The sequence below is a fragment of the Chelonoidis abingdonii genome, chromosome 10 (assembly GCF_003597395.2).
Source record: "Chelonoidis abingdonii isolate Lonesome George chromosome 10, CheloAbing_2.0, whole genome shotgun sequence".
Taxonomy (NCBI): Eukaryota; Metazoa; Chordata; order Testudines; family Testudinidae; genus Chelonoidis; species Chelonoidis abingdonii.
This window is the reverse complement of record NC_133778.1, coordinates 67680605-67704124: the sequence shown is the minus strand read 5'-3', so window position 1 is coordinate 67704124 and position 23520 is coordinate 67680605. Positions and strand designations below refer to the sequence as shown.

At 41.6% G+C, this 23520-nt stretch overlaps 1 protein-coding gene across 5 annotated transcripts in view; it reads left to right on the top strand.

Moving 5' to 3' along the window:
- Positions 1-23520, top strand: part of PARP9 (poly(ADP-ribose) polymerase family member 9) — a 32328-nt gene extending 8808 nt beyond the window's left edge. Inside the window, exons 2-10 of one of the 5 annotated variants that reach the window (XM_032794005.2) lie at positions 3145-3184; positions 4566-5407; positions 7495-7722; positions 7809-8027; positions 10073-10148; positions 12369-12743; positions 14395-14546; positions 16254-16428; positions 22455-23520. In XM_032794005.2, the coding sequence (XP_032649896.1) occupies positions 4574-5407; positions 7495-7722; positions 7809-8027; positions 10073-10148; positions 12369-12743; positions 14395-14546; positions 16254-16428; positions 22455-22768 (2373 nt within the window). In that variant the 5' untranslated portion in view covers positions 3145-3184; positions 4566-4573 and the 3' untranslated portion in view covers positions 22769-23520. Of the gene's footprint in view, positions 1-3144; positions 3185-4291; positions 4438-4565; positions 5408-7494; positions 7723-7808; positions 8028-10072; positions 10149-12356; positions 12744-14394; positions 14547-16253; positions 16429-22454 lie in introns of those variants that run through there. The other 4 variants (XM_032794004.2, XM_075070279.1, XM_075070280.1 and 1 more) reach the window with 4 other exon arrangements.

Sequence of the window (23520 nt, the reverse complement as noted above, 5' to 3'; positions counted from 1 at the left end):
TGTGAACAGTTCCTCAATTTATCACCTTAACAAAAGCCAGCTCCAGTTTGGGAATGCTCCAACTCCTCATGCGTAGAAGACTGAAGCAAAGAATCCAGTTTTAGTTTCTCTTCCTACGCAAATGACTTTATCATACTTTAAAGCGCTCCCTTGTGTATTTTGATCGTCAAGGGGCCCCACTAGTTTTAGACAGGCTTTCTGCTTCTGATGTACTTAAAAACATTTGTTATTACCTTTGGAGTTTTTGGCTAGCCGTTCTTCAAACTCTCTTGGCTTTTCTTATTACGCTCTTCGCACTTAAGCTGGCAGTGTTTCTATTCCCTACTGAAAAGATTTGGACTTCCACTTTTAAAGGAATCTTTGTTCTTCTCACCTTCTTTTACATGGTTGTTAAGCCACGGTGGCTCTTTTAGTTCTTTTTACTTGTTTCTTAATTTGGGGATAACATGAAGTTGGGCCTCTATTATGTCTTTAAAAAGGCCCATATAGCAATTTGCAGGGATTTCAGTTTAGCTCACTGTCCCTTTTAACCTTTGTTAAAAACACCACTCATTTTTGTATAGTTTCCCCGCTGTTGAAACTAAATGCCCACAGTTTGGCTGTTGAGGTGTTCTTCCCACCCCACAGGATGTTGAAATCTATTGTATTATGGTCACTATTGTCAAGCGGTCCCTGCGTATTACCTTGGACCAGGTCCTGCGCTCGCCACTCAGGATTAAATCTAGAGATTGGCTTCTCCCTTGTTGGGTTCCCCGTAACCACGCTCCCATAAGCAGAGTCATTAAAAGTATTGAGAAATTTTATCTTGCAATTTCGCCTGAAGTGAAATGTTCGCCCGCTATGGGGATAATTGAAATCCCACAGTATATTGGGTTCTTAATTTTTAATAGCCTCTTAGTTCCCTTAGCATTTCATCACACTATTACTGTCCTGGTCAGGTGGTCAATATAGATCCCTAATGTTAATAATTTTTATTAAGAGCAAGAATTTCTATCATAGAGACTCTATTGGAATATGTGGATTCACTAAGATTTACTTCATTGAGTCTACATTTCTTTCACATATAGTGCAACTCCTCCCCCCTGCACGACCTGTTCTGTCCTTCGGATATATTGGTACCCCGGAATGATTGTGTCCTATTGATGCTCTCAGTCCACCAGGTTCTGTGATGCCCATATATCAATATCCTCCTTTATCACAAGGCACTTCTAGTTCACCCATCTCTATTATTTTGACTTCTAGATTTGTGTGCAAGCACTTTAAAAAACTTTGTCCCTGTTTATTTAATCTGCCCTTTCTGATGTACCAGATTCTTTTTTATCGAGACTGTTATCATCTGGATCCGGCCCCTTACATTATCCTCTTCCGTCTTCTGTTCCTGACTAAACCTGGAGATTCCCTTATCCATCAGACTCTCCCCTAAGAGAGTCTGTGTCCGATCCACCATGCGCCTCTGCAGCCAGTCAGCTTTCCCAATCTCTAGTTTAAAAAACTGCTCTACAACCTTTTTAATGTTTAGTGCCGCAGTCGGTCTGGTTCCACTTTGTTTAGGTGGAGCCCATCTCTCCTATACAGGCTCCTCCATCCCAAAGTCTTCCCAGTTTCCTAAATGAACGTAAACCCCTCTCCCTTACACACCATCGTCTCATCATGCATTGAGACTCTGAAGCTCTGCCTGCCTACCTGGCCTTGCGCGTGGAACTGGGAGCATTTCTGAGAATCCACCATAGACGGTCCTAGATTTCAGTCATCTTCCCTAGCAGCTTAAATTTGGTCTCCAGGACATTTCTCCTACCCTTCTCCATGTCATTCGGTACCTACGTGTATCACGACCACCGTGCCCTTCCCCAAGCACTACACATAGTCTGTCTAGATGCCTTGAGAGATCCACAACCTTCGCATCAGGCCGGCAAGTCACCATACGGTTCTCCCGGTCATCACAAATCGCCAGCTAATCTATTTTTCTATGATCAAGATCTCCATTACTAAACCTGCCTTTTCCTAGCAACTGGAGTTCCCTCCCCTAAGAATGGGTGCCTCAGTGCAAAGGCAACCCAGTGGCCACACGTGGCAAGGAGGGTTCCCAACTAAATGGAAGGTTCCCTCTGCTCCCGTATTCGATCTGGCTTGCTTCCCATGGCCCTTTTCTTCCTCCTCAAGCAGCACTAGGAGCTGGGTCTGGGAAGGTGGGAACAATCTAGAACATAGTGCCCGGATAAGCCCGTGCAACTTATACCAATGTCGCCTACGTCGGTGAGCTCCTCGCAGTTCGCCTCTGCTCATGTTGGCAAATCCAGTGAAATGGGTCGTGAGGGCCAGAAGCTCGCATTGTCAATCTTGACGTCGCACACATACGCCACCCGTCCACAAGGCAGCTAATCATACATGCTACACTCAGTGCAATAAACTGGATAGCCCCCACTCTGCTGCTGAGCTTCTGCCTGCATTGTCTCCTAACTAACGAAAGGGTGGTTTAAAGAAAGGGGTTTTGGAATATGGTTTGGATTATAGGTTTTAAGGGGACTACAGGGGAACAAGTAGGACTGACAAGGGGAACAGGTAGGACCAACAAGGGACCCCCCCCTCCCTTCCCAACTCCCTTGCGAAACTCCCTGTTAGCAGCCCCAGGTCGCTTGTGTGTGGCTTTATAAAGCCCTGACCTGAGTGAATGCCCCACCCACTGATTAAGGCTCAGCCAATTACCAGAGGCTTCGAGCTTTCAAACTTTCCTTTGAAGCTCACAGCCTCCAACTGCCAGCCACAGCACATGGTCCTTCAAACAACCAACCAACCAACCAGACTGACAAACACAAGCTCAGCACACAGCAATTAACTCCCAAACAGACACACACACTACAGACAGTCACTTACCCCACAGATGCTGTATTTGCTCTTCTTGCACCTGGAGAACTCCCTTGTAAACCTCCCTGTTAGCAGCTGTAACTCTCCCAGGCTTTGCAGCAGGGAATTGAAATTTGGCAGGAAAGTGGCCTTTTATGCTTTTGCCATCCTTGTGAAAATCTGTCCACATTTGGCTAAATTATAAACCTTTGAAAAATCTTAGTTTGCACATGCTCACTAGAGTATATCTATATGTGTGTGTAATGTATGTTAATTTTTTCCCCTTTTTGTATTATTTCACAGACGTCCAATCCAGAGACTCCTGAGGAGGATTACGATTTAGGTAAACTTTCTTTTCACATTATGGAGCAGATTAGAATTTATGAATTCATACCCTTCTTCTTTGAACTGAAATTTCACTACCACTAAAACAAGTAAGCTTGAAAGCATGCAGATGGTTTAGTTGAAAGCAAACCAAAATGTACGACTTGGACAAGGATGTCAATTTTATGTTTCGTTAGTTTTATGTGGTTTTGTCACACCTTTAAAAGTACAGTATAGGTGTGCTAAAGAAAAGATGTTTTGATGACAGCCGTTTAAATTCAGTGTAACTTACTAACAATGAGATGCAGAACAGGCTATTTTTAGACTTGGCAGAGAATAGGTACTGTAGCTCAGCTGAAAAGTGTGGTAAACTCATGCAAATTGTAAGAATTTACACAAACAAGTTAATGAGATACCTACTGTATGTAGTTCTATAGAAATCTACCAGCACAGAAGAGTATATATCTCCTGGGATTGGTAATGGTATAAAGACCTTTGCAGCTCTTCACTGCTTGTTCTGTCTGAGGGGTTATGATAAAAAAAGTGTGATCTGACAGCTGTTTGGCGATTTATGTGAAACAAATGGTAGCCCATTTTCTTTTTCTACAGTGCTGCTTAAAGTTCAGACTTGCAGGCAGAATGTGCCTTCTGTGGGTTCAAAGGGAGGGCCTGTGAAGAGCTGCAGAACTAAAGAGTGAGCTTATTGGGTGAGAACATAGGATTGGAAAACCAAGTGTTCACAGGTTTGTAGGATGAGGTGGATATCTGGCAGCTCCAGAATGTTGATGCGGAGCCTCTTCTGTTCCTCAAAATCAAAATGGACTCCCCACGCTCCTGAAAATGACATTAGTGGTGGTCCATAAAGGATTGGAAGAAAGGTGAGAAGGCCTGGAAGAAGGATGGGGTGATGGGACCACCCAGACAGGGAAGTCCACATGAATAGATGAAGGAAGAAGAGTTCCTTCTGGGAAGTTGGGGAAAGGCACTTGATTAGAACAAAGGTGAGGGTGTAAATATAACCTGGTCCATAGGACAGAGTGCTTACAGGCTGCACATTGATTTAGGAAACACAGAATTCGCCTGGCTAGGGTAGGAGGAGAGTTAAAGTTATGGCAGCTGACAAATGAATGAGCAAGAATAGGGCCAGACTGGGGCTTATATAAGGCCTTTGCTTCCTTGCTTTATTGGTAAAGAGAGCCAAAAACTGTATGTCCTTACTGTGTCCTTGAGGTAGAATGGGAGAAGTGAAGACTATGACAAAAGAAATGATCAGTAAGTAATTTTCCCTTATCATCCCAAGTCAATTTAAAAAATAATGATTGAAAGCTTTAAAATATGCTGAGCATTAAAAATGTTTGACATTGGATCACTGCATTTCTCTTAATTGTTTTATTTTCTAGTGTCCAGAATGGATACAGAGGAGGAAAGCTTAATAATTCCCATCAGTAAAGATGTTTATGAAATCCTTACAAGACAAGAGAGCTGTCTACGTGACCTCATTGAGAAGAAGTTTGGTTGTATAGCTCTTCTTAAGAGTATAACATGTCCTCTTGAAGTATACAGGAAAACTCTGAAGGAAGGAATTGAGATATCTGTTTGGATGGATGATATGACAAGACATAATGCTGATGCTTTGGTGAATGCAGCCAATGAATATCTGGACCATATTGGAGGCCTTGCTCTTGCCCTGGCGAAAGCTGGTGGGCCAGAAATTAAACAAGAGAGTAAACGTTATATTGAGCGCCATGGAACACTCACCACTGGTCAGATAGCAGTAACAGGTGGAGGCAGGCTTTCGTGTAAGAAAATTATCCACACAGTAGGTCCAAGATGGTCTGCATATGAAAGTGAGAGATGTTGTCGAACACTTGAGGTAGCCATTATAAATGTCCTGCACTATGTTAATGCACCAGAGAATAATATAAAGTCTGTGGCTATCCCTGCAGTGAGCTCAGGAATTTTTGGCTTCCCACTAGATTTATGTGCTCTAGTGATTGTACAGACTATAAAGAATTTTGTTGAGCTAGCTCCATTATTTGGCTGGGTCAAAGAAATCCACTTGGTGAACGTTGATGAGCCCACAGTTGCGGCAATGAAAAGGGCCTGTGAAAAGTTTCTGGGGAGGAGTGACATCAACTCACTTCAGGAGACTGTGCCAGCTTCAGCAAACCAGCTTCCAGATTCCATCACAATTAATGGTCTTCACCTACATATCATAAGAGGACAAATTGAAGATCAGCATGTAAGTCTTCACAGTGGACCTTGGGGACCCTGATCTTGTGAAGTACTGAGTGTGGAGTTGCATCTCAGCACCTTGCAGGATTGGATCCTAAGAGATTAGAGGGCATGTTGTATTGTTCAAGTAAATATGCATCTTGCCCTCTTGTCTTTAGCCACCCAACATTAGAATCAGTGGACCAATACAATATATACCCAGGTGTCTTCTTATAATATAGCTATTGAATTTGAAAAGTTTTCTTTGTGAAATGAGCCCTGGTATGAGAGGATAGAAGACACCACCAGATAGAATAAAGTTATTGGCTGTCCTGACTCTACATTAACATTTACTTTTTTTAATGTAATATTTTAATAACATTTTTTAATGTAGTCGCAAGAAGCTTACTCTCCTAGATCCTATCATGTCCTGCCTTCTTTTTTTTTTTCCTGGAATAGGATGAATGCTCCTCTGAAGATGTCTACACTACTTGCTAAATCGGCATTGCTGCGATTGATGCAGCAGTGTTGATTAGGCGTGTGTGGTGAAGGCATGCTAAGTCGATGGGAGAGCGTCTCCCATTGACATAGCAGGGTGTAGATACCACTGTAAGTTGACATAAGTTAAGTTGATTTCAGTTACATAACTTGGGTAACTGAACTAGTGTAATTTAGATTGACTTATAGCATTAGTGTAGACCAGCCCTCAGTCTCACTATTGGTGCATTTAGTATATACTACAACAGCTGAAGATATTTTCTAAAACCAGTGTACATATCATCTTTAACCAATATTTGATTTAAACAGACCTATTTAATTTATTATAGCATGGTAAAAAACATGGCAATCCTAGTTATGAGCAAACCAGAAAGGGTGATTAGATCAGAAGCTGCATCACCTGATAGCATTTGTTTGAAACAGACCGTATTGCACAGAATTTTCCATACCTTGTTTGTTAAAGAAATATCTGGACTCCTTAAGAAGTTTGTTTTTATAGATGTGGAAATAAAGGACACAAATTGAGACCTTTGGTTGATGGCGGAGAAATTCTATCAGCTGACTATAGAAAGTTATATTTCTTCTGAGCAATTGAATGGGTGTAGCCCAAAGCCTTATATTTTTAGTTACTCTTAAACAATCAAGCTAAGGTTAGACTCATTATTCCTGTGGTCAAAATCCCATAAGCAAAAATTTTTGCATTTCACAAATTTAGTTCCAAATTACAGCAGCCCTAAGGAGTATGTGATGGGCAGAAGGAGAAAGCTTAGGGATTTCCATCCTCTCATAGTGCTCCTGCACAGAAGGCAGCCATAATTTTGCAATTCCTCCTGAGTATACAAGATTGTGAGGACTATTTGCATGGCCAGCAGTGCTTACTACTTTAAGGCTACATTTACAATACACACCACTGGCAGTGTTGTGTAGGCTACATGTAGCTACATGCCACAGTGAAAAGCCTGCTGCATCCTCCGCTTTCTGCAGTGTGTAGGTGACTCATGTCAGTGAAAGGCTCTGGCAGAGGGAGATGGGGAAAATTTCAGAAGTTCCTTGCTGCCGGAGCCTTTCACTGCAGTGGAAAGTCTCTAGGAATGGCCCCCATTTCCATGCAGATGGGAAGGGCTCCAACAGTGGGGAGCTAGTGGACCTTTCTCTGCTGCTTCCTTCCCCATCTCCCTTGCCTGACGGCTGGAGTCTTTCCTTGCACTGGGAAAAGGCTCCAGCGGCAGGGAGGCAGTGACACTACAATGCTAAAAATAAGCAGTGTAGATGGTGAGGCACAGAGTGGGTGAGTAGAATGAGTGTGGGGGATGTACCTGTATACATAAGCACACTCTTCAACTCTGTCTTTACGTGCCTAAGCCTTACCTCACTGGCTACACTGTTATTTAATGTGTGATGAGGGCAGCGCTGTTATGTATTCTACACAACATTGAAAGAAGTATGTAGTGTAGATACCCCTTAAAAGGTGAAGTTTCTGGATGGATGGAGTTTTTGTAAGAAAAAGCTCCATCAGCTGCACAGGTACATTTGAAGTGGGGATCAGACTGCAGTGCGGGTAGAATATGCATTTACCTGAAGTGAAATATAGTGAGAGGTTATGTTCTTTTCTTCCAGACTGCAATTATTGTTAATTCTGTGGTCATGAATGATCTGTCAAGAGGAAACATTTCAAGAGCAATTCTGAAAAAAGCAGGCTCATCTCTTCAGCAGGAATTTCTGTTTGAGTCTCAGAAGCTTCGTCCATCTTGTGAGAAATTCATATTGACAAAAGGATACAATCTGGCCTGCAAGTCTGTGCTCCATGTAGTATGGTCATCACAAAACAGCAGTGATTCACGCAAGGTGATGTTCTGTTAGAGAGGATTTTCACTCCTCTTTTTCATGTCAGAAAGTAAAATAAATTCTAAAACTCTCCTTTTATTCTGCAGGTTCTAAAAACTGCAATGTTAGGATGTTTGCTTAAGCTTCAGAAGTATCCATTTCCTTCAATTTCTTTCCCAGTAATTGGATCTGGAGTATTACATTTGGTAAACGATGAAGTGGCAGATATTATGATTGACGAAGTTTTAAGCTTTGCAAAGGAACATCCTGGGAGGAAGTTAGATGTGTATTTTGTGATCCATCCAAATAACAGTTTCGTCTACAAGGTAAGGTATTTAGCATTAACTGTAAGTAGAAGAACCCACAATAACCATGAAGAAAGTTTCCTTGAATTTCTACAAGTACTTTACATACCAAACTATATGTAACATTTCTAACAATAGATAGCAAACCTCTGGTGTGTCTTGTGAATAAACTCGGAGGAAGATCAAACTTGGCAAGGTTGGACTGGGAGTTTGATTGACATCTTTCCCTGAAAGAGACAATAAATGGCATCCTAGCAGGGGACAGCAATCAGCCTATGTAAGAAACAAATCCTCAGGGAATATGAATTCTAGTCTAGCGTTGCAGAGTGCTTTCCCTCTTTTGCCCAGTTGCCCGCTTTCTCCCTGCTGCATGGCTCTGCGGAAGGGAAAATGTGCAGATGGGGTGTCTCTGCTGGTTCAGTTGGCAGGAACTTCAGACAAACTCTGATTGGAAATCCACCAGTCCCCTGGGGAGCTTACTTAGTTGCCTTCCTATCTGTAGCCCCAATGCCATGGCTGTCACGTAGGCCTCCTGAAGTTCTTGAGGCATACAGTATACAGTGAAGGTGTTGCTTCCAACTTACTGGGGACTTCCTAAAGTATTTCTACTGAAGTTATGCCATGGGAAATGCGTTCAGCAAATTCAGTCAAAACATCTCCTGTAGCAATGTATTGTTACAAAGGACTTTGCCTTCTATGGTAGACTAGGCTGTAGACACCTGAGGCCAAATTGTCTGCTGGTGATTTCAGTGGAACTGTCTTAGTTTATGCCAGCAGAGAATTTGGCCCAGATGATTTATACATGACTGTTTTAGGTATCTATATACATAAAAATATAATTATAAATTGATGCTGTTCTCTTTGAACCCAAAACTCCCATGATTTCAGTATGTGAGGAGTGAGCCTGTATACTGTAGCAAAAGTAATATAGAGTACAATAGAGTATGGGCTGGCAAAAAGGTTATATTATGCTCTTGCTTCTGCTCTGAAAGGCTGCCATGGACAATTGAATCATACTCAGGACCAAATTCAGATGTGAAGTGTAATGTGGTATCAGTAACTGGGTGTAAGGGAGTCCGAACATAATTTACATACTGAAGATCTGGAAAAAGGGGTAGCCAATCCTACCTCCTTGGTCCTTCTTGTTATTCTTCCATGCCATTGATGTGTAGATTACATCAATTTTGACTCCTAGAGTCAGATAACCCGAATTATACCCACTCATTGACATGTAACTTATACCACCTTGCATGTAAACTCTGATGTGGTCCCTCAGTTTTAGAAGTAATTACAATGACTTTTGCTCATCTTTGCTTTAGATCTACAGTATAATTTCTTCATTTTTTTTGTCAGTATAATTCATTTAAAATCTTATTTTCTAATGTAGTATTAATTTGCAATGTACTTTTCATGGTATTTGTAGATGATTTTTATCATTTTTTTCTATATGTCAGAACTCTGACAAATTACATTTGGTTATCATTTGTCTCTGTGTTGCCTTGGACCACATGCTCACATGGCCAGTTATTTCACTGAAGTGCCGAAGGCTGTCCTGTCTTTGCCACAGGCCTTGAAGGCTAAAACCCAAAATGAATAGTGTATTTTCACTGCCAGGGATGTCAGTCTGCAGGAAGCACAAACCCACTTCTCAGAGCCATACTTCTCAGTGGCTTCCCACATGAGACTATGGAGAGGAGCTTTGTGACTTAGATATGGGGATAGTCAGTGCATCACAATGCACAGCATGGATTCATCAGCATAAAACTGTAAGTAGAAGAAATTGCTTCTGCTCTGGCCCATAAACTGTAACAGCCTGGCCGCATGGGTTCCCCACATATTACCTCCAGATGAAACTGAGGAGAATGCCACCCATGCATGCCATCCATGTCCCTGTACAAAGCCCTGGAACCAGGTTTGGCACAGGAGACTAGCATCAGGCCCTGTGTGAAAGGAGACTGACTAAAATTGTTTTCCTAACAGAAATCTGGAGAGACAGCCTCTGTTCATTTGTTACTGGTTTGACACATAGCTGGTTGTAAACTGATTCTAAATCTTTCTTTGTCAAGGCTTTCCGAACCAAGTTGGATTCAGCGAAAAGCAAACTGGGAGAATATGCGGAATGCAACAGAAGTGGTGATTTGGGTAAGTAAGGAGCACAAAAGATGAGTAAGGTTCTGAAAATTATACTCTCCTAATACTTATCTGTTATCTGGGGGAAAAACATCACATGAGCTCTGTGTTTAATTTTTGACTCTTGTTTCATTGTTTGTCAGACTGGGTGATAAAGAGGTGAAGACGACAATACTGGTTTTGGTATATTGGGGAACATGTGTTACCTCTTCTAAAATTGTGTTTTGCAAAATTAGTTTTAGTATTATGATATTTAATTAGACTCTTTTTGACTTATCGGATTCTCATTCATGTAAACAAAAATGTAACTGTTGCGATAACTATTCAGTTCTTCAGATGCTTTGCAGTCTTTTGCCCCTTGAAGAATCCATGTCATTGACATTGATGTTATCAGGGGTTAGGGCTGAGTACTGATCTTTGGGTTTGCTAGTTCAAAAGCAGGATTTCTTAAATGTGAATACAAACCAGAGGAAGCTGAGCTTTGATAGTTATCAATTATTCTCTCTAATCAATCATCTTCATCCCAATTCCTTCCATTTCAGGAGCCAATGGGTATGGTTAATTGTTGACACAGAAAGTTCTAGCTACTCTGCTTTGGCACCTTCATTCCAGCTCATGCAAACTGAGGCTACCTCTTCACTACCCGCTGTATCGGCGGGTAGCAATCGATTGCTCGGGGATCGATATATCACGTCTCATCTAGATGCGATATATCGATCCCCGAACGTGCTTATATTGATTCCGGAACTCCACCAACCCGAATGGAGTTGCGGAATCGACAGGGGGAGCCGCGGACATCGATCCCGTGCCGTGAGGACGGTGAGTAATTCGATCTTAGATACTTCGACTTCAGCTATGTTATTCACGTAGCTGAAGTTGCGTATCTAAGATCGATTTTCCCCCGTAGTGTAGACCAGCCCTGATACAGAACATGATTAGCACCATCCTGTAGAACATAGGATTTGTCATATCAGACTCAGGTCCTTGCTGCCTCTGGCAGTGTTTGGGTAGCTTGATGCTTCACAGGAAGGCTGAGTGCATTTTAGTTACTATAAAGTTCCAGAGTTTATTGTATATGTTTAATTAACAGTAAAACCTGTACCTGCAATAGGCAGTGCCATGTCTTTAGCTACCACTTTAGAGTTTCCAGTACAGTTTTGTTCAGCTTTTGGCCTGGTCATGTGAGATGTTGAGCACCGTCAGTACCAACTGTAATCAGTGAGAGATGATGGCACAAAGTACTTCATGTGATTGAGTCCTGGTGCCAAAGGGTAAAATTTCAGTTCAAGAGACATGAGGATGGCATCATGGGTTGGCGTTCCTTCCCTCCTTGTAGGCAGGCGAGTTGTACTTGTGTTGTGCCTCTTATGTTCAAATGATTGCAGGCAGCACTCCAGCCTATTACCATTTCCATCAATGGACTTTTTATTATAAGCTGAGAGTGTTGTCATTTGAAACTTATTCTAGCTAGCCAATGCAAAGTGAATATGAGTAAAATACATTGATTTTAGCACTGATTTACATCCTACTAAAAAAAAAAATCCAGAGAGAACACAGATGTAGTTAAAATGCAAAAGGTACTTCATTTATTCAGAGCCAGATTCCAGAAGGGATTTAAAAGGGCTCCTTTGTGAGTAGGACGGTATCCTTTCCTTCACTTCCCTGTAGAACTACAATGTAGTCTCTTAACACAAAAACAGTCCTAACTAGAGACTTAAAAGCAAGATTTATGTTTTCAGTCTGTAAATATTTAATTTCATCATCTCCAGTTTCTCCTGAAATAGCTGCTTCTGCTTAAACGACACGTTAGAGGAATATAGAAGAACATGAAAATTAAGAACAAGTTTCTAAATGGCTCACAGAAAAGGAACTACCATTTAATTTGACTTCAAAATGTAATGATGTTATACACCGGGGATGAAACTGTGTTTATTAATTATTAATAGGGCCAAATCCGGTCCCCCTTAAATCAATGAGCGATTTGCCATTGACTTTAATAGGAGTGGAATTAGGCCCTTACAGGGATATTTTCAAAGGCAAAATTGAAATTTAATGGGAGTTACATGCCCAACTGTCATTTATATCTTTAAAAATCTACCCCTTTGTGTCTATTGTAGTATCTCCATTCTGAATGTACCATAGGGGCAGTAAGCTTTCCTTGTGCTGCAAAGTCTTAGGCTGCAGTACTTTTCAGTCTACCAATTGCACTTGTATAAACAGTATTTCTTTCAGGGTCACGCTCTGACAGACAAGCTGAAACAGAGAATAAAAAAACTGGACCAGCCATTGAACTTATTGGAAACCGCTGTGAAACACTGGAAGCAGCAAAAATATGGATCAAAAACATAATGCAAATCCAGGAAAGTCACCTTATCGTTATAGAAAACAATCACATTTTTAACCTTAGCAAAAAGGATCATGCAGAACTGTCTCGTCTGCAGCGTTTCGGTGTATCAATATCAGAAGAAGTGGTTGGTGGAAAGGCAAGATTAGAGATTCAAGGTCCTCTTGGTGCTGTAATTGATGCGGTGTTCATGATCGAAAATTTACTGTGTGACGTGCAAGAGAATAATAGAGCCAAACAAGAGGAACTGCTGTTGTCAGAGGGTCAGTATGGTTAAGTGAATAAAAACAAATATCAAGCAGAGAATATGTATGTGTGTTACCAATATTTAGATGAGCTTGTATTTCAGTTTGTATGTATGATGAATATACAGTAGGGTCAGATTAGTCTGTGTGCTGAGATACTATGGTAATAGGCACTATGCAAAGCCTTGAAAGACCATGTGTTAGTTTGTTGACTTCAGTTGATTTACTGGGCAGGATTCCGTGGGTTGCACTTTATCCCACTGGGCTGTTGCTGTTGGAGGTGGACATGACTGCTGCCAGTCCTCACCCTGGGAGTTCCACTAGGAAAGGCAGCCTAAATGCCTAGCCAGCTGAGGCTCCCTGGGAGACGTATTGAATCAGTGCATACCCTTGTTAAATTGGTCCTGCATACTTTGTATGTTGCTTGCTGCCACTCCCCTCCTGGCAGCAGACCTAGGGTATGGCTACACTCCAAACTTCAAAGTGCTGCCGCGGGAGCGCTGCCGTGGCAGTGCTTTGAAGTGTGAGTGTAGTCGCTGTGCCAACACTGGGAGAGAGCTCTCCCAGCGCTGCACGTACTCCACATCTTCATGGAGTTTAGCTGTTTACACTGACGCTTTACAGCGCTGTAACTTGCAGCGCTCAGGGGGGTGTTTTCTTCACACCCCTGAGCGAGAAAGTTGCAGCGCTGTAAAGTGCCAGTGTAGCCATGGCCCTAGTGCTAGCAGCTTCCTAGAGATAGAGTTGCTCTGGTGGGAGTGAATCAGGCCCTTTGACTTCAGTGTAGAAACTACTGAAGTCAGTTAAGTCAATTAATTGATTTCAGTGGAATTACAGGAAGAATGAATTTGAAACCTATACCAAATACCACCTCAATGGGCGACTTCCTGTCTTTGAAATATCCCGTTTTTCCAGGTCAGTTTTATTTGGCCTCTAGTTAAAAGCCAGCCTTATTAGACAACCATTTTTCCTGGTCATTTAAGATGGGTTCCCCTGTATAAAAGATAGATACACAAATGCAGAGATCTATAATGGAGATGATACATCCTGTGTCTCTTCTGTTTCTGACTTTTCATTGGTTCCTTTAGTAGACTTTGATTTAACAAGCATAATATATTCTGCAAATTTAAATGTAAGCTGTAACATCCTTAGCAAAGTTGAATCAGTTAAAGAATTTCTAGATCTGGACAGATAGTTATCTTATTTAAATGTGCAAGAGTGTAAAAAGGTGCTGTAGTGTCCATAGCCAAAGTTAATTGGACTCAGTAGAAGCTTTTTCACTGACATCAATGAGCTCTGGATCAAGCCCTAAGTGTCCTTGATTTTTTTTAAAACAGAAATCTTTAAATTAAAACTAATTTAGCAGTAAACTCATGACTTACTGGCAATAACCAGTTGACCCTTATAGCACAAAAGAATACAGAGTATCCCAACCTCACTCAACAGAACTCCTAAGTCATCACTGCCCTTATCAAAGGTCTCTGTAAAGGAGGAGCCTTCATGCAGATGACATAAACAGCTTGTGTCAGAGAATATGTAACACTCTTCTTACCTAAGCAACCAAAATAAACTATTAACTTCCTCCTCCACTGACTTTGTTGCATTGAGGGTGAGTTTAACGAACTGAAAGTCTTAAATTATTATTAAATATCCTGCTACTTGTATCCAGGCCATCTGGAAACTGATTATCCTTCAGAAAGACTCCGAGAGAAGACAACGGGTACCAAAATGCGTTACCAGATCTCTCCAGTAGAATCATACTGCCAGGAATTCAAGGACCGAGAAAAACAATTTGAAAAAGCTGGGCTTCGTGTTCTCAAGGTAAAGAGAGTGTCCTTGGTAAAATGAATCTTAAGGCATCAGACATTTACAAGAACCTGGATGGAATTAAGAAGGATACATTTTAAAAAAAGAATTAGATCAAAATCAGTTGGCTCCTTATAATACTTGAATGAACTTTAGTGAAATTGTGAATGAAATCTAGATTTATTGCTCAATTAAGATGACTGTTTAAAAAACGTTACAGCTGATCACTCAGAAAGATGCAGTTAAATCCTCATTTACTATTTCAGAAGGTACTGTATGTTTATTTTATATTTTGCAACCTCAAGTCCTCAGTTATAGCAAATTCTCAGGGATCAAGGAGCTGATTCCGCTCCTGATGTAGTCAGTAGTAGATTCCAGGCTCTACTTTAATGCATGAAGGGAACGTGAAGATGTACAGCATATATATAGAGAAATATAAGTCTCTATAGTAGGTGTATCCTCTGTGGGGAGGAGGGAGCATTATCTAATGGAAATAGCAGGTAACTAGAAGCCAAGACTTTTAGATTCTGTTTCTAGTTCTATCACTGGCTCACTGTATGACCTTAGTCAAGTGCATTGACATCTCTATGTCTTATTGGAACAAAGATTGAAGCAACAGGGACTATTTCATTTAGAGGGGAGATGATACAGAGGACACATGATAAAGGTATACAGAATAATGAATGGTGTACAGAAGGTAAATCGGACACTTCTGTTTACCATCTCATAATACAAGAACAATGGATATTTGATTAAATTGAAAGGCAGCTAATACAAATCTGATAAAAGGAAATGCTATTTTACACATTGTACAGTTGGCCTGTGGAATTAATTGCCACAAGAGCTCAGCGGAGTTCAAAACAGGGTTGTACAGTTCTATGGATATGAAATCATTCACAGTTCCAGTAGAGAAGATTACTTAAACAAAAAAACAGAAACGAAGGGACATAAACCCGCATGCTTCAGGGCATATGCTAATCTCTAACTGAGTAGGTCAGAAAGAAACTTCTTCTATGGACAGGTTATTCCATAACTGGGGTTCTTACATCTTACCCGGAGGCATCTGATGTGGTTTGGATCCTGGTTTGGATGGACCACTGTCATAGTCAGGATCCTGGTTTGGATGGACCACTGATCCATCCAATATGGTATCTCATATGTTCCTATACACCCTTTTCAAAGGTGTTGCAGTAGCCATTCTCCCCCAAAGTTTGGTGCCTAACTGAGGCACAATGCCTCCTACATCCTCTGTGATGCAGAACTTGTGCCTGAAAGGCACAATTTAGTCCAAAGACTTTTCTCAGTGTGGACTTTATCTTGTGAGAAATTGAGTAACTTTAACTCTCACTGAAGTCAGGACCCTCACATGAATCTCTCAGCCCCTGGCTGGGTCAGGTCCTAACCACATACGCAACTCTCATTAACGTTTATGGTTGTTACTTACATCTGTATCACACAACTAGCCCAGTAGAAATCACTGGAACAGGGCACAATGGTGCTCCTGTTGACTTTAATGAGAAGCACTGGGGTCATGGTACTTTTTCTCCTGAGCAATTGCACACTTTAGATATATGCACACTGTACCACTGATTAGCTCAAAATGGAAAAAAAAAATGCTTGTTAGATTGAAGACCATAAATTAAACGAGTGACAGCGTGTGCTTTCAATGGTATGGATCTAGAACTATCTGTTTATACTACAGTATTGTTGTTTATATTACAGATAGAAAAAATACATAATCCTGTTTTATCAGCTGCCTTCCAACAGATTAAAAAATGTGTAGAAGGAAAAGCTATTGGAAAGCAGATATGCCATAGATTGTACCAGCGTGTTCCTGCTCAGTTCTGTAGCTTGGTATGCAGAGCTGGATTTCAGAGAACATATTCCCCTCCACCAGGTAGTTTACTGCTTTTCTTTTTTACAATGCTGTTGAAAAATTGCAGAAACATGCCATTAATAGTGTTTATATAATTCTGCTCCAGACAATAATGTAGCCATTCTACCCAGGTGTCAGTTTGCTAGTATTGCTTCATACAGAACATATGGACTGGACCAGCAGTTCTCAACCTGCAGGCCGCTTGCAGCCCAATCAGTACACAGCTGCGGCCCATGTGATATCCTCAAGGCCATACAGGTAGTATGTATGTTGTATGGATGTGGACCACATAACACAGAGAGAGCTGCATGTGCGGTCCACAATGGTAAATTGTTTGAGAACCACTGGGCTGGATATTTGAATGTTTAGCGTTTTCACTTGGAGTGTGCACTTGGTGATAGGAATATTTTGCTTCTTTAAGCAAAACAAACAGTAGTTGTTTATTAAAGTTCAGCTTAGGTCAGAAAAATGGCACTTACACAAGAGATCTATTTTTTATATGTGTTCAGTTATATCTGCTTACCTTCAGAACAATAAGATTTTACTTTACACTTTTTACTCTTGTTCGTACAGCAGAGCCCAGGCAGCACTGGGAGAAGGAGCTGGTTTCCATTCTGGTTTGTGCATCATCAACAGAATTGTTATCACAGATCTAACTGCAGAATCTTTATTACTGATGATGATGTATGAGTTAGAAAGAACCCAGCTTTACTTTCAGATCCCAGCTTGAGTGTGGCACTGACAGTTAGGAAAAAAAAAAAGCCATATCTGAGTCTCTATTCCATTATTTGGGTTTTACACCAGTGTAAATCTACTGAAGTTGATGGTGTTACAGTGGTAGAAGACTGCTTAACATAGTGGAGAATCAGATCCAGCATGTTTTTACTTGAAAAGTGAACAAATCTGATATTAAGCAATTTTACATAGCTTCAAGGATCCATCCAGTGTTCTTGGAATATCATTTAAGAAGCCTCTGCAATAAGCCTGAAGCTTTACAAAATGTGCTGTAGAAGAGGATATAGTCTCTGGACTAAGGAGTTTACAGTCTAAATAGACAGACTGTGCCTTTCAGTCAAGTGATGTAGAAGGTGGATTTGTCACAAAGCACAGTGCAGGACTTTGGTGGTGTTTCTTTTACTTTCTTCCTAAAGGTGTTTATTATTGTAGCTCACATAACAATCCACATAGCTTCTGTTCTAGAAATGTTTACAGATGAAAAGAATAAGAATTTAGGCCCCAGTCCTTCAAGTGATAGTATGCAGTCATCTTCCTATGCGCTATCAATTGCAGAATCAGGTCTTAGATTTTAAGATCTTCAGAAAGCAGGAGCCATGCCTTTCCACATTTCTGGGAATACCTAACATGCTTTTGGGTGCTCAAAATAATAAATGACAAAATAAGACAACATTTAAGCCTAATTTTATCTCAAAACAAAATAAGATTGGGAAAGAATGTGTTTAGATACAGAACATTCTCAAGTTTGTCTCTGTCTACTATAACTAACTGTTGCTTGTCACACTACACACTGGAATCATAGTTAAATATTATGGGAGAAATTCTTCACTTGGATACCAACATCCACAATTTCTTCTTCAAGTGACTGTACATGTCCATTCCACTCTTGGTATGTGCGTGCCCAGCACATGTTTGTTGGAAACTTTTCCCGTCAGCAGTCCTCCATGGAGTGGCTGAAGCGTCCTCTGCCTCTGTGCACCCTTTCAAGCAGGTCTAAAGAGCAAAGATGTCCCTAATCCCCCTCAGTTCTTTCTTACCGCCTATGATGGTTGCTGGATCTCTTGGTCTTGTCTTAGCAAGTTCTCTCAGTATGCCTTTTTTTTGGGTAGATAGTGTTAGTGATTAAGTTTTTTGTTTAAATGTTATTTTTCAGTTCCCCTGCTTCGAGTTCTTTTTTCGGCACCAAGGAGTGCCTCGGTCAAGGGGGATCAAGCCTTATTTTTCTTGTTCCAAGCAGATCACAGAATCATAGAATATCAGGGTTGGAAGGGACCTCAGGAGGTCATCTAGTCCAGCCCCCTGCTCAAAGCAGGACCAGTTCCCAACTAAAGATGCCTGTGAGTGACCCACACTTCAGTTGTTTAAAGTGCCTGAGTGAATCTCTCATATCCAATTGCTATCATTGCACCGCAACCCCCTACTGACAACAAAAATTACTACAGAACCCCAGGAGGGAGGGACAGAAGCCTGAGCCCGCCCAAACCCCACTGCCCTGGGGAAAGGAGCCCGAGCCCCACCGCTCCAGGTGGGCCAAAGCTGAAGTCCAAGGGCTTCAGCTTCAGGCAGGGGGGCTATAACCTGAGTCCCCCACCCAGAGCTGAAGCCCTCAGGCTTTGGCCTTGGGAGTTGATGCTTGGGCTTCAGCCCTGGGCCCCAGAAAGTCTAAGCCAGCTCTGGTGATCCCATTTGACGGCCTGACCCACAGATTGAGAACTGCACCCCTAAACCAAAAAACTTGACTCATTTTGGTAGGAAAATGTATTCTATGGCTGAGCTACAATTTAGAATCACTGTCCAACAGGCTTTGTTAGGGTGTTATGACTTCAGTATCTGGGCCTCAATATTGAAGTTTAAGGACAAGTTACCAGAGGATGCAAAACAAGTTTCACTGGTAGACGAAGGAAAGCTGGTGGCTAGAACATCACTCCAAGCCGGTTTGGACTTGGCTGCATGTGCTCATTGCTGCAGTCTTTGAGGCTTCCCAGGAAGTCCAGCAGATAGTTCAGGTCCTGCCATTTGAAGGGTCATCTCTATTTTCAGGGTAGACAGATGACAAACTTAATGGTTTAAAAGATTCCAAGGCAACTCTAAAGTTGCAGGGCATACGTAAACCTGCCTTGAAAAGAAAGCATTTTTGTCTACATCAGACCTGCTTATATGCTGTTCTTGCACATCGACAAGAAAAATAATAGGGGTTATAGATGCAAACCACCTTTTTCTACTTCAATGGCGGCTAGTTCATCTAGGCACCCTGGGGGCATTAAACAAATGTTTTGATGGGTTGATGGACACCATACCAGTCTCCAAAATTCCAGTCTCTCCTTTCCCCGTGTTTGCAAACCATCTATCCCACTTTCTGGGTGCTTGGTCCTCAGTCATTTCAGACCAATGGGTCTTACACTCTGTGGAAGTGGGATACACCCTTCAGTTTATTTCTACCCCTCCTTCCAACCCTTCCCTATATCCTCCTTCAGGGACTACGCTCATGAGAAGCTCCTTTTCTAGGAGTTGCAATCTCTGCTTTGGGTGGGAGCCATAGAAAAAGTTCCTCAGTGTCATAGAGAGGTTTTGTTCCTTCCATTTCCTTATCCTGAAAGCAAAGGGAGGTCTAGACCAATTTTAGGCCTGCATAAACTCAACAGAAAAAGATAAAAGTTTTCTATGGTCTTGCTTGCTTCCATTATCCCCCCCCGGCACCCAGAGACTGGTATGCTGCCTTTGATTTAAAGGAGGCGTACTTCCATATGGCGATCTATCCAGGGCCCCAGGAAGTATTTAAGGTACCTGGTAAACCATTCTCACTTCCAGTTAAGTGATACTATTTGTCCTGTGCACAGTTTCCAGAGTTTTTACAAAATGCAAGGCACTGGTAGCTGTGTTTCTGAGGACATTGGGTGTGCAAGTGTATCTCTACTTGGATGATTGACTGGTGAGAGGCCAATCCAGAGTTCAAGTACTGTCCAGCATCTCTCTTATCCAGTCAACTTTCAAAGCTCCGAGACTGTCAGTCAACATGGAGACATCTAGCCTCTCCCCTTTTCAGAGGTTCAAATTCATTGGGGCACTCCTGGATTCGACACAGGCTAGAGCTTTCCTTCTATGGTCAAGATTGCAGACAACTTAATCAGTTGTTTTAGATGTCAAGGCTCACCCAACTGTGACAGCATGGAATTGCATGAGGGTTCTGGGGTATGCAGCCTCTTGCACATATGCAGTCTGACATGCCAGATTGCACCTCAGGGAACTACAGACTTGGCTGGCCTCTATGGTATCTCTGATCTGTTACCTTATAAGGCTTGTGGTTAGCTTACTCTTTCAGGTTTTAGCTTCTCTGGACTGGAGGACAAATCCTGTAAACGTATGTGTAGATGTTCCTTTGTTCTGCCTCAGCCTTTGCTGATGTTAGTGACAGATATGTCTGCTCTGGGTTGGGGGGCTCATCTAGGTTTCCTTCAGATGCAGGGATTATGGTCCACAAAGGACTTGTCTCTACACACAAATGTCAGGGAGTTGAGAGCTGTCTGACTATCATGTCAGGGTTTCTTATTCCATATCACAGGTAAAAAGCCTGCACGTATTCTAACAGACAGCACAATGGCAATGTCCTGCCTCGACAGGCAGGGAGGGGCCTGCTCATTCCAGCTCTGCCACAAGGCAGTTCTCCTCTGGGACTTTTGTATTGCCAATTTGATCAACCTCACAGCCTCTTACCTTCCAAGGGTGCAGAATGAGTTTGCATGCAACCAAAGCAGATTGTTTGCATCACCTCAGAGGGTCTCTATCTCTGAATGCAGCCAGGTGCGTTTTCCAGCTGCAGAGGACTCCCTAGGTAGATCTTTTTGCAACAAGAACCAACAGGAAGTGCCGGCACTTTTGCTTCCTTCAAGGTCACAGTCAGAGTTCCCTAATGGACACTTTCCTGACCAGGCAAACTCCAGTATGCTTTCCCACCAATCCCACTTCTTCACAGAGTTCTGTTAAAAATCAGACAGGAACATGCTCAAATCATATTTGTAATCCCAGGTTGGCCTCAGGAGCACTGGTTCTCCACACTCCTCTCCCTTTTGGTAAAAGCTCTGATATTGCTTCTGTTGGACTCAAATGTGATTTCTCGAGCCCATGGTCACCTCCTCCACCCAGACTTGCAGGCACTTCATTTAACAGCTTAGAAATTTCATGGATAGATTGTTGGGAGGAGTCTTGTTCAAAAGAGGTTCAGGATGTGCTATTAAATAGTAGGAAGCCATCTACTAGCTCTGTTAACTTGGTGAAGTGGAAATGATTCTCTATCTGCTCCAGACAATCTGGAGTCTTGCTGATACACGCTTCATTCCAGCATATTTTGAGGGTCCCAGAACCTGGCCCAAAGCCAAGCCCGTACGTCTACACTGCAATTTTATAGTTCCACAGCCTGAACCCTGCAAGCCAGAGGCAGCTGACGTGCCAGCACCAGATGTTCTATTGCCGCGTAGACATACCCCAGGTGGAATGCACATGTGCAATCACTTGAAGAAGAAAAAAACATTTTTAACCTGTTCCATAACTGTTGTTATTAGAGAAGTGTTGCTCATGTCAATTCCATGACTCACCTTCCTACACTCTGCACTGGAGTTTCTGGCACGAAGTTAACAGAGAGGGGTTGGGGTGGCTCAGCTCTTTATGAGTGGTCACAAGGATACGTAGCAGCAGATGGAGTTCAAGCTGCTGTAACAGGTACTACGGAGGGAAAAAGTTTCTGACAATAGTGCACAGGACATGCACACTCCAAGAATGAAATGGACAAGTGCATCACAAGTAGAATAACAACAGTTATGGAACAGTTTAGTAATCCTTTTTTCCCTGAAGGCAGTGGGCTTGTATGCAGGTATCTGAGGGCAGAATATGGACATCAGCATTTAGAACAGAGAAAAGTATCAGCAGATGTTTCTTTCTTCATTTTTTTTTTGTTACCAACATAGAAGGAGCATTGTGAAAGGTAATAGGAAATGCAATCCAGAATCAAGAGGCATCTCTAATATTTAGGGCTAGAGCCATGAGAAAAAAATGTCACTCTAGTAAGAGAGAGACAAAGGGGGTGAGGTAGTATCTTTTATTGGACCAACTTCTGTTGGTGAAAGAGAGAAGCTGAAGGAGAGCTAAGTGTGGCTAGAAAGCTTGTCTCTTTCAGGAACAGAAGTTGGTCCAATGAAATATGTTGCCTCACCCACCATGTTTCAAATATCTTGAGAGTGACATGACTACAGCCCTGAAAATCCTAATAAAACTCATTCTTTGGAGTCTACCATTTTCATTTTTGGTGTTTTTATTTCCAGAACAAAAATATGGAGCTGGCATCTACTTTATCAGGAACCCCAGAAACCTAATGGAGGCTACCAAGGAAAAGTGTGAAATGGACCATCTAATTTGTGTGTTTGAGGCTGAGGTGGTAACAGGCTTATACACTGAGGGCAAACAGTCTTATATTGTGCCACCAGCAGTTGATGAAGATGGCATGAATGTATATGACAGTGTAGTAGATGATGTTCACAAGCCTGAAACATTTGTCATTTTTAACAGTAATCAGGCTGTTCCACACTATATATTGACATGTTCCCAGATTTGGGCTGAGGGGTCACTGCCTTACTAGGAAGCCAGGGGCCCAGCAGATGAGACTTCATCAGAATCATGGACTTAGGCATTCCACAGAACAAAGTATAAAGAGCATCCTGTTAAAACCCAAATAGTAGCATTTCTGACCCTACTGCAGTAGTGGGGTAATGGTGCCTTACCTAACAATCTTGACACATCCCTGTTGGTATATACAACAGCGTAACCAGTATAACCTAAGGAAGTTAAAACTATATATAATTTTATATCAGAAAGAGATATGAGATACAGAATTCAGTTCACCATTCCTGTGGTGGTGAAAATATATAGCTTCAAAAATATGCAGTTTTATTTTTCTATAAACAGTCACAGTATGCATTTTATTTTACTAAGGCACCAGAGATGAGTAAATATATATTTAGCCACAGAAATGTCTGTTTTATAAAAGCTTGAAACAATATTTTATAAACTTAAAAATCACACTTTAGCAAAAACCATCTAGTCCAAAGTAATCCAGTAAGATTAAAACATGTATTTAGGCTGTTCATTTATTTTATTTTTCATTTTGCTTTTATTTATTTAGCTAACCGTCTACCCTGTGTTTCAACAACAGCTTTGTCATCTTTGGAAGTGTTATTTTATAAATAAGTTTACATGCTTATAAAAAGTGAATTTATTTGCGGTCTCAGTAGCAATAATCGTGTTGCTATCATTTTCATTAGCTGTATGAGATGCCAACCACTGTAAGTAACATGTTTAAGAGAAATAAAAAAAATTACATGACCAAAAATA